Source organism: Ambystoma mexicanum, chromosome 12 (assembly GCF_040938575.1).
Source record: "Ambystoma mexicanum isolate Mex_15411 chromosome 12, UKY_AmexF1_1, whole genome shotgun sequence".
Classification (NCBI taxonomy): domain Eukaryota; kingdom Metazoa; phylum Chordata; class Amphibia; order Caudata; family Ambystomatidae; genus Ambystoma; species Ambystoma mexicanum.
In genome coordinates, this window is record NC_090936.1 from 421,731,992 (window position 1) to 421,746,861 (window position 14,870).

The 14,870-nt window shown below is 43.6% G+C and overlaps 1 protein-coding gene across 3 annotated transcripts in view; it reads left to right on the plus strand.

The window, feature by feature from the left end:
• Nucleotides 1-14,870, plus strand: part of DDX11 (DEAD/H-box helicase 11) — a 1,292,375-nt gene that overhangs the window by 1,103,669 nt on the left and 173,836 nt on the right. For all 3 annotated transcript variants that reach the window (XM_069628571.1, XM_069628573.1, XM_069628572.1), the window contains 2 exons: nucleotides 2,495-2,644; nucleotides 8,654-8,722. In XM_069628571.1, the coding sequence (XP_069484672.1) occupies nucleotides 2,495-2,644; nucleotides 8,654-8,722 (219 nt within the window). The remainder of the gene's footprint in view (nucleotides 1-2,494; nucleotides 2,645-8,653; nucleotides 8,723-14,870) is intronic.

Consider the following 14,870-nt stretch of genomic DNA (forward strand, 5'->3'; position numbering starts at 1 on the left):
GTATGGTGTCAAAGTGCTGAGGCAGTCTCGAATGACATTGCATTACACCATCAAGCAGTACATTGCATAATATGGTTGAGCGCTCTCAAATGAGCAAGAGTCACTTATCCGATCTTGTGACACTGCGGGTAAGAACGAAGCATAAGTAGTCAATTCCAATTGCATCTAGCTATCTCAGTGGAGTTGATTACAGCTTGGGGTCCTGTAAAATGGAAAAATGAATTTTAGTTCCGACAATTTCCACATACCTTTTTCCACTTAGGGATTTCTGGATAAAGCTGATGAGGGGGGCATACAGAAAACTGTCATGTCACAGACGGTCCCACAAAAACCCTCCAAAGTGTAGTTAAAGGTTTTTTTTGTTGAAAACAAGCTAAGGTATTCAGGCTTGTAATGGATTGAGCCAGGGATGGGGTAGACTAGTGGGCATCCCAATGTCATCCTCTAGTGTTCTTCTGTCTCTCTAACACAGGCATCCCTAATCCCCAGAGTGGCAACCAGCGATAGGCAACACCTACTATCAAAATCTTGCAGTCTGCTTGCTCTTTTCTTCTCCTCTTTTCTCCTCTCTCCCCTTCTCCTATCCTCTCTATTTTTGGTCTCTCCCTTATACACCCTCTTTCTCTGCTCTCTCAACACCCTTGCCCCCTCTCACTCGCCCTTCTCACACTACACTTAGCTCTTCGACTCAACTTCACGCAACCAGCCAAACACTCACAACCTAACTCTCGCTACCTGGTACCAACCTCTCTCACTAGCATCACCTCAACTGTAACAATCTCTACCTCAATCTCCTCAACACTCTTCTCTGCCATCCATCCTCCACCCGATTTCTCTGTGTGAGGAATTGCAGTGAGTGTAGAATAAAATGATGTGGCTCATCCCATCTCCAAAAGGGTGGTCTGCTAACCAGATCCTGCTTTTCATAAGCTCCATGCCAAAAGCATAAGATAGATACACCTGTGCACTACTGCGTCAGTTTCCCGATACTCAGCTCCTACTCTCCAGTGGCACACAGCAGGTTCAGAGCTCAGACATGCCCTGTTTGACAGCTGCTATGATAGCGAAGTCACTGCAGTCCAGAGGCTGCATTTAAATATGCACCATTGCTCCAAGACCACACAATTATGAGAGTTACCAACCTATGGAAGTTGTAAACTTTAACTAATCGCAATAACTGAGGTTAGGTCATGGTGGCTGGTATTCTTCTCTATTATTAAAGCCACATCTGATTAATAGGATACCTCCGGTGTAGATAAGGGGTTCCTAAACTTGATGATAATGAGAATTTGTTGAAAATAAATGTTATTAAATGACAATTCATTGCAAATTTGAGTATGCCAATAAGGAATAAAAAGTAATGCTGTTGAACAGTAGCTCAAACTGTAAATTAATTCAATGTTTACAAAACTTACCGGTAATATTAAATTTGAAATTCGAGCCACCAAAAAGAAAAGCTTTCATTCCTAAATCCGCATACATATCACTTGCATCAAAAGGAGCAATCATCCCTACATAAAGAGGAGTATGTAGGAAAAACGTTCATATATAACACATAAGTACATTTAGTGTTGAAGCAGTAAAGCCAATAGCAATAAATGTGATGAAATTGGGGAATTAAACCTCAAAATTCTTTAGTTATAAGCAATGTCCAAATATGATTTGAAGAATGTAATGAAAGTCTGACACCACATGTTTTGACCATTTAATGTTCTAATTACTTCTCTCACTTAGGAACAACATTCAAATGTGGTCTCGGATTGGCATCTGTTTAGGAAGTGGTCTGAAACAATGTAGCAAACTAATACATAAATGATTCAAAAGACTAGTAATTATATTCTCTGTTTGCAGAAACTTCTCTCTGGGTAATATTGGAATCATTTTAATCATCAGATTAAAATGTATCAGCATGTACGCAGTGAGTTGTATTTGCTATCTGACATGGGATTAACCCCTTCTTTGTTATAATTTGAACGGTCCTCTGTAATGAGAAACAGCATTTCTGTGGTGTTGGCGTGCAGGAAGGCTATTTCTCATTTAGATTGCTATAGCATTGCCTTTTTCTGTTTTCATGGCCGTTACCAGCATTGTCTCACCCATAATGGTTCTTGCCTTGTCAACTTGCAATGTATGCAAATCCAAGTTTACTGTGCCTAGATTTGAGCTAGCCCAATTGATTGACAGGAATAGTGCATCTGGGAGCCTCCCAAGCAGGCGGGCGGTGTTAAACCCGCCAGGTCAAATCTGGTGGGAACATCACCTCCCGCCTGCAGGAGTCGGGATCTGGCAGTCCAGAAACAACGGTGGCAGCGGGTTTATTGAAAACAAGTTAAGGTATTTACAGACCACCTGAGTTATAATGAGGCCCTATGTGTCTAGAGATAATATTCAGGAATGAGAGTTAATGGTTGCAGTCTTCCATGCAGCATTGATACTGCTGGAGATTTTTTGAATGCCAAAGTGCTCAGTTAATCAGAACGTTTTTTCTCTGCAGATGGATGAGACGGGCCGCATTCTTGTCAATCTATGTAATGTGGTACCAGGGGGCCTGGTGTGCTTCTTTGCATCTTATGAATATGAGAAGCAGGTGTTTGGACACTGGGAGAGAACAGGATTACTCAAACGCTTGGCTTTGAAGAAAAAGGTATGCCTACTTCCGTTCTGACAGCTGACAGAAAATGCGTGTCTAGGATATATCTGATGGCTCCTTTTCGTGCAGTGGGTCATCATTATGAGATTACATTAGAGAAGACATGTATAATCAGCACATCCTAGAGCAGATATGAAAAAGTGTATTTGTATATTATAAGGAGGGTCGTTCAAGGAAAGCTAAACATATTTTGTTTAGCAAGGCTTGTAAAATCCCAAAAACACTCAATATTTTGGAAATCCTGACACTTCATCATGGTATTATATTCAGATACACATGATTGGAACATCTGTTGTGTGCGAGACACTAATACAACCATTTTAACTTAAATTATTATCATTTTTTCAATGTAGATGGGAGTAAAACACCAATACTATGCTCCCTCCAATTAGCATTTTAATTATGATATTTATTTATTGTGCATTTGGAAGGCGCTTGTACAGGTGGCTTTCAGGTTGTCTGAATTTCCAACAATTTCTTTCTTCTGGTTTCATTATCTCCTTTGCCCAACATTTTTTAACACATTAGGGTCGCATTTAAATGTAATCATTGCACAGATGACGTTACTGTCATTGGTCAGGTTTCCATCCAAATTGTTGCTAAAGAGTAGGTACACCGTGCTGGATAGAAGGGAGACGCTTCCCATTGGGAACTAGCATCTCCAAACCATCTTGCCCAGGCGCTGACTCTTCTTCTTTAAACTGCTCATAATGTAACCCCCCTGGGTTATTCCTTTGTGGTTGATGAGTCATAGGCTTGCTTCAGATTGTAGCTTTTGTTTAGCGAGCTGAATATTTTGACCCATTGGTTGTCTAGCAGTTGACCAGATCTTCCTCATATTTGACCCGAAGGATCCTTCTTTTATTTGCTCCCAGGGAAGGTTGCTCAGCCAATCAGGTGGCTGGAACAGCGGGCAAGAATACACAGTGTACCGCCTGCTGTTTCCAGCCACCAGAGGCCCACCCCTGGTGGCACCATCTTTTTTGTTTTATGTGGGGAGGCAACAGAGAGCCTCTCCCTGTTGCCCCCTCATCCACTCCCCCAATCCCCTCAAAACAAAACATACCCTTTGCAGACCACCCAAAACCCACCACTTAGCTGCTGGAACAGAGCTTTCCTCAGGCCTGCGGGCCGTTACCGCCCATGTTTGCCCCCAGAGCTGGCTACATTGCTACATTGCGCATTTCAGTAATCTCACAGCAACAGATGTAGAGGGAGCTATCAGAGCCATAGTTCAGGCTTTGTGGGAAAGCGTGATTTTTAGCATATTCCGAAATTGAAGTTCTTAATTCCGTGTGGATATTATTCCAGAATGCCATCCGTACAGGTGTAAAGCAGCAACGTTCCCTCACAGACTTTTTGCTTTATGTACAATTGTATATTTCAAAGCCCAGTGTTGTGGCTACCTTAGAATATACATGTTCCTTTATTTCCAGAGTACACTAATGCTGCAAACTATAGTGTACATCATTACCTTATTGTGTGCATTAGCTGATGGTAGTGTTAGCCACTTTTTTCTTAGGCACAATTCATCTTAATAGAATCAGTTGATTGTGTTAGATTTCTGCAAGTGTACAACCTGCACTTAACCTACGAGGGCTGATGCTGACAGTATTTTGTCAGCTGTTTCAGACCAGTACTGCATTTTTTGTTTATTTTGTTTAGCGCTGGCCCTACCCAGAGAGTCTCAGAGCACCATACATGGTTCAAATATTGAAAAAGTGTTGAAAAAAAAGTTCCAACATTTTTTTAGGAAAGGATAGGAAGATTAGGATAGACCAGTGATAGCAGTGGAGGAGGGCAGGGTTATGTGTGGGAAACAGGTATGCTTTTATATTTCATTTCTGTGGCCTTCGCAGGTTCTCTTTATTTTTTTTACCACCTCTTTGCCATACGTAGACTCTTTGTCTCATATAGAAGGTGACACAGTAAGGAGAAAATAGGTAACCATCAACAGTGCTAGTGCAGAGGGATGCAAATACAGTAACCTTGGTTAGTGTGCCTCATAGTAACAGCTGAACATTTAAAAGTGATGGAGAATCTTCCAGGCACAGTCAGCTATCAGCAGGTCAAAGAGGGAATGGTGAACCTTCCCTTAAAGCTCATAACTCTACTTTTCCTTTGTCATATAAACCAGAAAGGGAGGGAAGCTGGAAGGCTCTCAAGGAGTAGCAGGAGGGAATCGTTCAACAGAAGCTTATGAAACACATGCCAGTCTCGTGTACAAGTCTGCAGAGCTGTTCCTTGCAATGCACTGTAGACTGGTCATTGTCTTCTTACTCCACACCCTGTAGGGTAATGAGGAACTGTAACCCCAATTCCTAATATGATTGCAACTGCCTTAACAACAATGATAAAACTGCATGCTCCTCTTCTGACGCAGTGGTTCATTTTTAGGTTGGGCTATTAGGTGGCTCTGAAAGCGCTACCTGTACCACCGAAACTATTGTCATTAACATAAGAGCTTCAAATATGGCCTTTGAATGAGGGTCTGTAATGCTTTTCCAATGGAGATGACATTTGAGGGGGGATACACAGTTGCAATCCCCCACGTTCCTTGCACCTAACCAATGTAATCCCTATGGCTAATCCCGCCCATTCCTGCACATCTCGGATGACTGTCTCTAAGGAAGCTCTCTGGAAACTAGCAGCCGTCTTTGAATGGGAAACATACCATGCATCTCATGTGTACAATATTTTTTAAAATAGCTGAAGTAATTTGCAGTACTTATAATTGTTTTATTTAAATATAAGTTAAGCATTGACTAATTTGGGATATCAGAGTGCCCTAAATGCTTGGGGTGTGCTGCTTACATTCTCAGTCCTTTGTCTGCTTATCACTTTCTAAATTGGCTATTGCGGGATGATCCCGAAATGAGATGGGTCGGACGCCACCCAGGCGTCGGATCCCCACTCTGGCTGCCTTGCAGAGGAAGTGCACAGGATCACAGCTTGTAAACCAGCCTGCCTCTGGCTCCTACCATCCACCGTGACACTGCATGTCACTGCCCCTGCCCTCAGGTTGGGAAAGCCTTTGCAGCCAGAGTGGCCAGAGGAAGTGCTGCGGCTCTGGTCCCACAGCTGCACGCCGTGACTGCCGCTGGCCCCTCTACTGTGGTCTCCTGCTGCTCCACTCGCCATGATTTGGAGGCCAATATTCTGGCAGCTGTTGCTGCAGCGGTGCTGCTGTCCCTCTGCATTCTGCCCCAGCCGCTGCCTGTGCTTCCACACCACAGTGCTCTGCATGTACCTTTTTTTCTATGCTCATACTTCCCTTGTTGCCCTCCACTCCCCATCTCGTCTTGTGGGGCCTGGAAATACTTGTGTATAGGTGCCATACAAATGTCCAATAAAGAAATGCTGGAGACCTTGGCCGCCGTCTCCCCGCAGACCACCATCCTGTAAGTTTCTGCACGGCGTGCCGGGCTGCCAGGGTGGGGGTCTTTTATAACATAACTTTCTTATAAAGTTATGCTGCCGAACTCTGAAGAACATTGTAAGGGTCGCAGTGGGCGACAGGCTATCTGTGACTCAGTCCTCAAAAACTTTTGTAAAGCAATGCAACATAGCCTTTCCATTGAATACCTATCACGGAGCGCACGTTTTCTTGGAGCATATATGTATTCGCCCTGTTTTTTATCGGTCTTATTTTTTACTGTGTGCTGCTTCCACCTACGTCCCTCCTCGTTTCCTGTGACCGCTCCGTGCACAATGGCTGGCTGGGCTGCCTCACGGGGTACAGTGGATGGGTTTACCACTGACAGCTTAAGCGCTCTGTCTACAGCAGTGGTGCACAACATGCAGCCCTTGGGCCAAATGCGGCCCTTTAGGACATTGTTTCTGGCCCTCCAAGTCATTTAATGAAGTGTTGCCTGGCCTAAAGTCAGTCAGTCACTAAGTCAGTCATATCCGGTGCCAAGCCTCTGTGGTACAGTTTTTGTCTTTGCATCATGATATGTGCAGTTCTAATAGTTCTAGGCATGATGCCTCACAGTAAAAAAGTAATAAATAAAAATGAGACCTTTAAGGACATGTTTTTAACTAAAATGTGTGAACTGATGCCCCTACTACCAGCACATTCACTTTGATAGTTCGGCCCACTGTCTGGGGCGTATGTGGTACACTCGGCCCTTAGCTAAACAAGTTGTGCACCCCTGGTCTACAGTATCTGGCAGCATTGGCTGCGGCTCCATCCTGTTCTTTGTTGAACTCAGCCTAGACTAGAGGGAATGATGCGAGCGCTGGGTGGATGCCTTGTGGGCTGCTTGGTACTTTTAAGTTCACCTTTCTGCAACATCTGCACTTTGTCATGTGAGCCTCGGTGCGGGAATTCGACGCTGCAACATCTGCAGCTGTTTCATCTGGGTCACAGAACGCCCTGCTGCAAGCAAATTTGTTAAAAAAAAAAACAGGAATTAATGTTTACATTCTAAATTATCACTCTGTGTTCTGCTTTTCGGTATTTTGTGATTCGAATTCGTACTCTATCATGCTTTTGTCACATTACTATATTTTGTATCCAATGCGATCATGTTTAACCCTGTTCACTCTTGCTTAATTATTTGCAAATGTGTCCCATGCCAATAAAAGTGGCGTCGCCGCCCTATCACACTTCTAAGGGACTTCAGATTGTCATGGCGCACGGCACTGTCTGACGATAGACGGCATTTTATTTGAAGTCGATGGTCTCTTTTCTTTGAGTCAGAGGAACACATGCAGGCGGAACTAGTCTGGACATCTTCAAATGCCCCAGTAGCTCAGCTCAGGATGAACACTGCTCCCACAATGACACCTACCATAGCACAAATGAAAAGCAGATCAGAATTGGCTTCCACTCTCCCATCCCTGCACCGCCACCAGTAAAATGGCAGAGATAACTAGCCAACCCTGCCTTTAGAAAAAACGCCGGCCGCGAAATATGCATTGGCAGCAGGCCAAGCCTGTACAGATGCTTGGTCAACTGCTCAGACATAGTGCTCCAGGGCGCAGTACACACCTGTGAAGGTGTGACGAAATAAGTACCAGCTATAGCTCTGCAGATGGTTTGGACTGCAGTTCCCATCTGGCCTGTGCAGAATAGTAATGGCGAGGGCTCATGCTATTGGTAGTCCAATGCATCCGGTGAGCTGCAGTTTCCAGACTCCTGTTACAACGTAAAGTATTGATATCATTACATTGCATGCCACAGCTCGAAGCTGTCACACACAAGGACAATGCTCAGAGCAGACAATGCTCTGATAATGAAATGTAGTGATTCAATAAAATGTACTGTTACATGTGACGGGTCGAAATTAAGATATGCCCAGCAAGGGGTTGCAAAAGGCGCTCAGATATCAGACACTCAAACGCAGACAGTTTATAGGTGTGTTTTAGTTAACTGCCTACCCAGTGACTGCCCATGGCCATGGTAATCCCTTTGGCCAATCCCTCCCAGTGCCTGCCACTCCCCTCCTCAAACACCTCCCCATGGGACCTCTTTGCGCTCGCTTTAATCAAGCCTCAAGTGCCTGCCAGTGTTTTTTCAAAGCAGTCTTCTCAGAGTTAATGACTCATTTGGAGCTGTAAACCTGCTACTGGTGTAAAAAATGTCTTTAACCAGGTCTTCCTTCAGCCACTCTATTTATAAGAACCATGTATGTCCGTAGCTGTTAAAAACAAGCATTTTTGGCTTATGTGTAAGTATTAGACATTTGCCAGGCACTGCTATTAGATGCCCATGTACTCGCACGGTTTTGTACCTTCTACCATCAATGGCAGTTAATACCACTATGGAAGGGCCTGGCAAGTGCCTTTCCCATATCTACACAAAAGCCCAAACTGTTGGCATTGCCAATGCTTGTAAGGAGTGCAGTCGTTGTACATTTCAAAGCAATAATTAATCCATGGGATTTGTCACAAGCAGATAAGAGGCAAATAAGAGTGTTGTTACACAAACTAGGGAGTCTTGAGTTCCCTTTCTGCTACTGAACAGAAAAGTCAAACTTGTTAATTTATGTCTAATAGATCTTCCAGGAGCCGAAGAGAGCAAATCAGGTGGAGCAGGTCTTGGCCGAGTACTCCAAGTGTATAAAGGTAAGATTGATTGATCCACGTGGTTTGCTAATCCAGCCTGATGAGACTACTCACAATAGATAGTAAGGGCAACATACACCTCGCGTTGTCTTTACGGACGGTGTACAACTTACACCTGGTGCTTTATTCAAGCAACAATGTTTAAAAAAAACCTGTGCAAGTAATCGGCAAGTAACAGTAATTACATATTCACCAATGGCAAACAATAAAATGTAGACATCTGTCTTTCATTGATTTAAGTTGAGGATCAATTGCAACTAGTGCTGTAATCTTTCAACTATTCACATTCACTACTCGGTTGGTGATCCGTGCTTCCTAGCTATTGTACTAACGGACTAGTAAGTCCACTTTTCACTTTGGTTTGCCCCTGTGCCCCAATAACTACATAGCTATGCGTACACAGCATTGACTGTTGCTGCAGATTTAGGTTATTTGTCGCTGAGCCCATTATCCTCTCGTGTTTGAGAGTCAGTCTTGTTCTCATCGTTCTTTTGCACCCTAGGAATATGCAGGGGTGAGGGGTTACATAATTGTTGCTCAATTTGAGGAAGCTACTTCGCCAAAGCAAAATGCCTTTTAGCCTCAAGATGTCTCTGTTTGGCACATATAAATTCTATAAGAACAAGGAATTTCATACCAAAATCAGGTACAGCGTAATTACCATTCAATACCACGAAATCACTGTTTCCTGTTGTTTCTCAAATCAGGTCTGTATGTCTGTGATGTCAAACAATGTTTTATTTTTGTAAAACTGCAAATAATGTGATGTAATCTCATTACTGTCCTCTAAAGCTACGCAACAGGATTTAAAGTGCAGTATATTTAGCTGACCTGAAGTATCAAATTCCCAGGATTTTCTGAAATCCAAATCCACCTGTAAGAGAAATAACTACAGAGAGCTTGCCATAAATAAGCATCCAAAATGCATGGACAAGCTCTTGCCACTACCAAGCTCTCTGATGGGTGCATTGGTTAGAAACAAACTGCACCAACCTAGGCTTGTGAATAGCCCTGCACTAATGTTTTTGTAATGAACAATAACCACGTCCACCTGCAAGAGGAAGAAATACGAAGAGCTTGTCATGGCCCAGCCATACACAGGGGGCAAGAGAGTGCTCTTGACACCACCAAGTACTCAAATGTGCCGACTGTGTTCATGTAAAATTGATGTGACCATATGTTGGGCAAACAAGCAAGGTTAGTTAATACAACTGGTTAACTTGAGAGTACACCATGCTGGTTCAAAATAAAAAAAAGTCACCAGACGGTGCCACAGCTGAGGCTTACCTATACAGTCACTGGCTTACCTGAAAGATGATTCTTTGACTCCCCCAATCCCATACCCCTGTACACCCCATTTAGTACATGACAATCTGGTGGTGTGTACAGGCATCTGCAGCCTACCACTTTAAATAAGGTATCCCCTAATTATCACTTTAAATTAATTTCATCATGCTGACAAACATAATCTAGGCCAGCATTGCCACTTTAGATTGCGTTCATGATGCTGATACCTCAATTGATGTCTGCATCACAACTTTAAATCACTTTGTTGGCTCTGATAACTACAAAATATGTCTCTGGTGATACTTGCATTCACTTCATAACACTGTTTCCCTTGATCTGTATCAGTAGTGCTACTTTAAATTACTTTCTTATTGCTAGTGCCCTCATTATATGTTTGGTCTGCCATCTTTTATCACCTCATTATATATACCTTTGACCCCAATATATGTCTGCATGCCACCTTCGTGATACTGGTGTCTCCCCATATATTACTCCAGCACCCCTGTAAAATGTCAGAATACTGTTTCCCACAATCAGCCTTGTCCAGGCCCACCATCCTCCACCTCCCGGCCGACATGATGGGGTTTCTTGGTTTCCCTCAATGATGCCCTTTGAGGATGGGCCCCCCCTTAGAAGTGGGACCCGCTGGGATATCGGGGTTGGGCAGGAGAAGGGACCAAAGCATTTTTGGAAAGGCAGCAATGCAGATCTATTTCAGTGGTCCCCTATGTCGTTTTTTTTTTTACGCAGGCTGTGGATGTTCCACGTAGGTGAAATTTGTTGTGGACCTAGGCAAGACCTGGATGAAAAAGATAAGACATTTGGTGGTCGTCGATAACATTCGGTAGCGACGGGTGCAGTGGTAGAAGAAGGTGTCAGGTTTCGGGATTTTGCGGTTCACTGCCTTTCAGTTCCTCGGTGTTCCAGCCTCAGATTGGACCTCAGGATGGCTTTTGGGGACCTGGACACAGCCACAGGACTGGACTGCTGACCCTAACCAAGTCTGGACCCTCGGGACACTTTTCTCATGGATTGGTGGTCAGAAACCCATGCTGGACACTCCTGCAGGCAGCGACCCCGGATCTTCCCTAGTGTGGAAAAGTGGTGTCATGGCAGCAGTGCCCCTTGAAGGATTCTTCAGTTATTTGGAACTTTTGCAGCTCCAGGTGTCGGGCAGCACTTTACCAGGGTATCCCTTATGGGCGATACTCAGCAGCTTGCCTTCCAGCAGTCACGAACAGTCCTCCAGACCCTGGGCAACACACGTGGACTTCTTCGCTTCAAAATGTCCAGCCAGTCCTCTTCTGGACAACAGGCACACAGAACTGGCTTCCAGGACACCACTGGTAAAGAGCAGTAGTTGCACCATGTTCCCTTCTAGCTATGGGAACAGGTCACCTTCCAGGCCCTCTCTGGTTCAGCAAAGCAGCCTTTGGATTTTGGTGAAGAGTTGACCCAGGATACAAGCCTAAGATTACTTCAGCTTCTTGCTTCAGGTTTTTTGTTTCAGCTTCTGACAAAGAGATGAGTGTGAGGTTCCCTGTTATACAAAACACTCCCCATTCACTCAGGCTGAGCCAGGCCCAGCGAGCCAATCACACACACCTGCATTCATGCAGGCAGCACCCAATCAGGCTCACAGGCCATTCACCCAAAACCAGACACCCATAACACAGGATGTGGATTGGGGGCAACTCCCCAGCCGTTCAGAGCACTGCACTGCCTTCATTCCAGTTTGTCTGGCCTGGCTCAGGCATTGTGCCACACAACCAAAAGCAGACACCCACAACACATAATGCATATTGACTCCTCACTCCATTCATTCAGGCTGCACCCCAAGGGTATACCCACAACAAACAGTCCCTAGAAAGGCTCCAGCCAGTCTGGCAGGAGGCAGCCCCAGAGCCATATATAGTCCATCCATCCAGCAGCCATTCAGGGTAAGGAACAGAGTCAGGGCTTCTCAGGACTTTGATAAACAAGGGGAAAGGCAGAGGAAACCAAGAAGCCACCAGTGGCCATCTTGCCTTTGTGTAGCAATCCATTGATTCATATGGCAGGGCCTGGCTATCCCAAAAATGGAGGATGCCCAGACCCACTGTCAAGTCGATATGTAACTGCCACCAGCCCATACCCTGCTCTGTGGGCCACACACAGGTGCCCAGAAACCTACACTAGGGGTACTAGTGAGGCTCCTTTAGACAATTTTGCGATAAACCCTCTGAGTCAGGTTCATGCCTCCCAGCATCTAGATATTACTTTAACAGGCATAAACACAGCCCTTGTGTCTCTTACTAAATTGTTTGAAGTACTGGACAGTAAAGTCAACTATCAGACCACGCTTATTACCCAATTATTACAGCGAGAGGTATCATGCTGCCTGCATATATCTTCTATAAAAGACCCAAATATCGCTTCAGTACACACAATGACAGTCGTAAATACTGCTCATTCCGTGTCCCCATGCAGTATGCAGAAGGACAAAGACAACTGTACAATAAGGCCCGCCATACAGGCTTCCACCGTAATTGATCATTCAAATAACGGTATTAATGCCTCTGATGGAGACATTTTGTGGGTTGATACAACGCAATCACTTGTACAGGCCACCTCCAAATTGACGGCCCTTAATTCAGGTCTAAAAAAACAAACTTTTACCAATTTTGACCCCAACATGAAAAAAAAAATCCTAAACCCTCACGAAGTACTAAAAAAACTAAGAACATCAAACTGTCATCCTCTCAAACACCACATTCTGCTTCGAAGCAATTCACATGAGCATTAACTCTTCCAAATAAGCAGATTGAAACAGCCAAGTCAGCTGTAATCAAGAAATATGCGACCATCTCACAAAATAGGAAAGCAAATATCAATAGAATTTCGACCAATATTCTAAGCTACCAGCCACTAGATGAGCTGGTGTCTGCAGTAGCTGACGAGCAGAAGGGTCAATCTACAGCACCCATTCCGACAAGGCCCCTGTGACACAGCTGGATATAACACTACACTCATCTACAGTGATTATTCAAGAGGACCAATATCAATCTGGAATTTCTCTCCATCCATGGGCTTCCCCAAATCTATATATTCAACTAGTCAAGGTAATTTTTCCTTCCAAAAATATAGCTGTTATTAACATCTATTGGCAGCATCAGAGCATTGAAGTCAACCAATTCTTCGAGAACATGGAAGAGGTTTTTGATCTTATTGCGAGTGATCCGATAATTGCTCATACCATTCTAGCAGGAGATCTTAATCTCCATTACTGTACTCCTGCCACTACGGCCGAAAACTCCTTAAGATGCCGTTGGCACTTTCTCATGGAAGAAAGACAGTTAGGGATGCTCAATGGGGCGATCACAGGGGACACACCTCCTCAAAGTACTTGGAGGAATCAGAACTTGGAAACCATTATCGATTGTGTACACAGACAAAAGTCTATTTGCCTCTGCGGATAGATTTGAAATCCAGATCCAACCTCATAGTGATCATGAGATGCTTTCATTAACATGGTCCTGGATTATGCAGGATCACTCGACAAAGTCCAATTATGATGGCCTTCGTGAACTCTCTGGAGGCCGTAATCGATTTCGTTGGTCCGAAAACTCCTTAAAGGATCTAAACGAGTGCATTCAATCGAATTATAATAATCAGTTTGAGGGTCTATTTGGGAGGGAGGAGTAATATGTTGCAGCATTGCAGTTTTTTAAAGAATCTTCATCTAGGATGGTGAGGAAGAACTATAAACACACACATAAATATGATTCTGATTTGCATGCAAAAAAGATTGTCTATCGAAGGGACAAGAGGCTGATCTAGCGACTACCTCCTTCAGCTCGATCAGCGGCGCTTAGACTGCTGAAGATACAATATAAAAACTGGTTTATAGTCATAATGTCGACAAAAAAATGTCGACAGACAAAAATGTCGAAAAAATAATGTCGAAAATAATAATGTCGACATTCTATACTTTTAATGTAAAAAGTCATAATGTCGAAAAAAAAATGTCGACATTTTTTTTTCGACAATATGACTATAAACCCTTAACACTATCAACACCTCACCCAACACCCTCCTGCAACCCCCCCACACCCCACACCACCACCCTCCCACCCCTCATATGCAACACATTCTAATTATTTATATATTTATTTATTTATTTTTTCAATAAATAAATAACCAACAAAAAGTATCATTTACTATGGGGGGGTCCCCCCCCCAACCCCCCCTCACCCAACACCCCCCTGCCACCCCACCACACCCCCTAACCACCCTCTCACCCCTCATACTCAACACAATCTAATTATTTATTTGTTTATTTATTTATTTTTTCAATAAATAAATAACCAAAAAGAGTCTAATTTACTATGGGGGGGGGTCCCCCCCAACCCCCCCTCACCCAACACCCCCCTGACACCCCCCCACACCCCCCCCAACCACCCTCTCACCCTCATTCCCAACACATAGTAATTATATATTTATTTATTTATTTATTATTCAATAAATAAATAAACAAATAAATAAAAAGAATATCATTTACTATGGGGATGTCCCCCCCAACCCCTCTCACCCAATACCCCCTGCCACCCCCCACCCCTCATACTCAACACATACAACACAACAATAAATATATATTTATTTATTTATACAACATTTCGAAAAAATGTCGACATTAATGTAAAATGTCGACATTTTTGTATGTCGACATTATTGATTTTCGACATTAATTTGTCGACATTTTGACTGTCGACATTATTGATGTCGACATTATGACTGCACACCATAAAAACTGTATAAAGCCTTATTATTACAACATGATGGAGAATGCATGTTAGATGCTCTCAAAATAAAGAATTTGGTT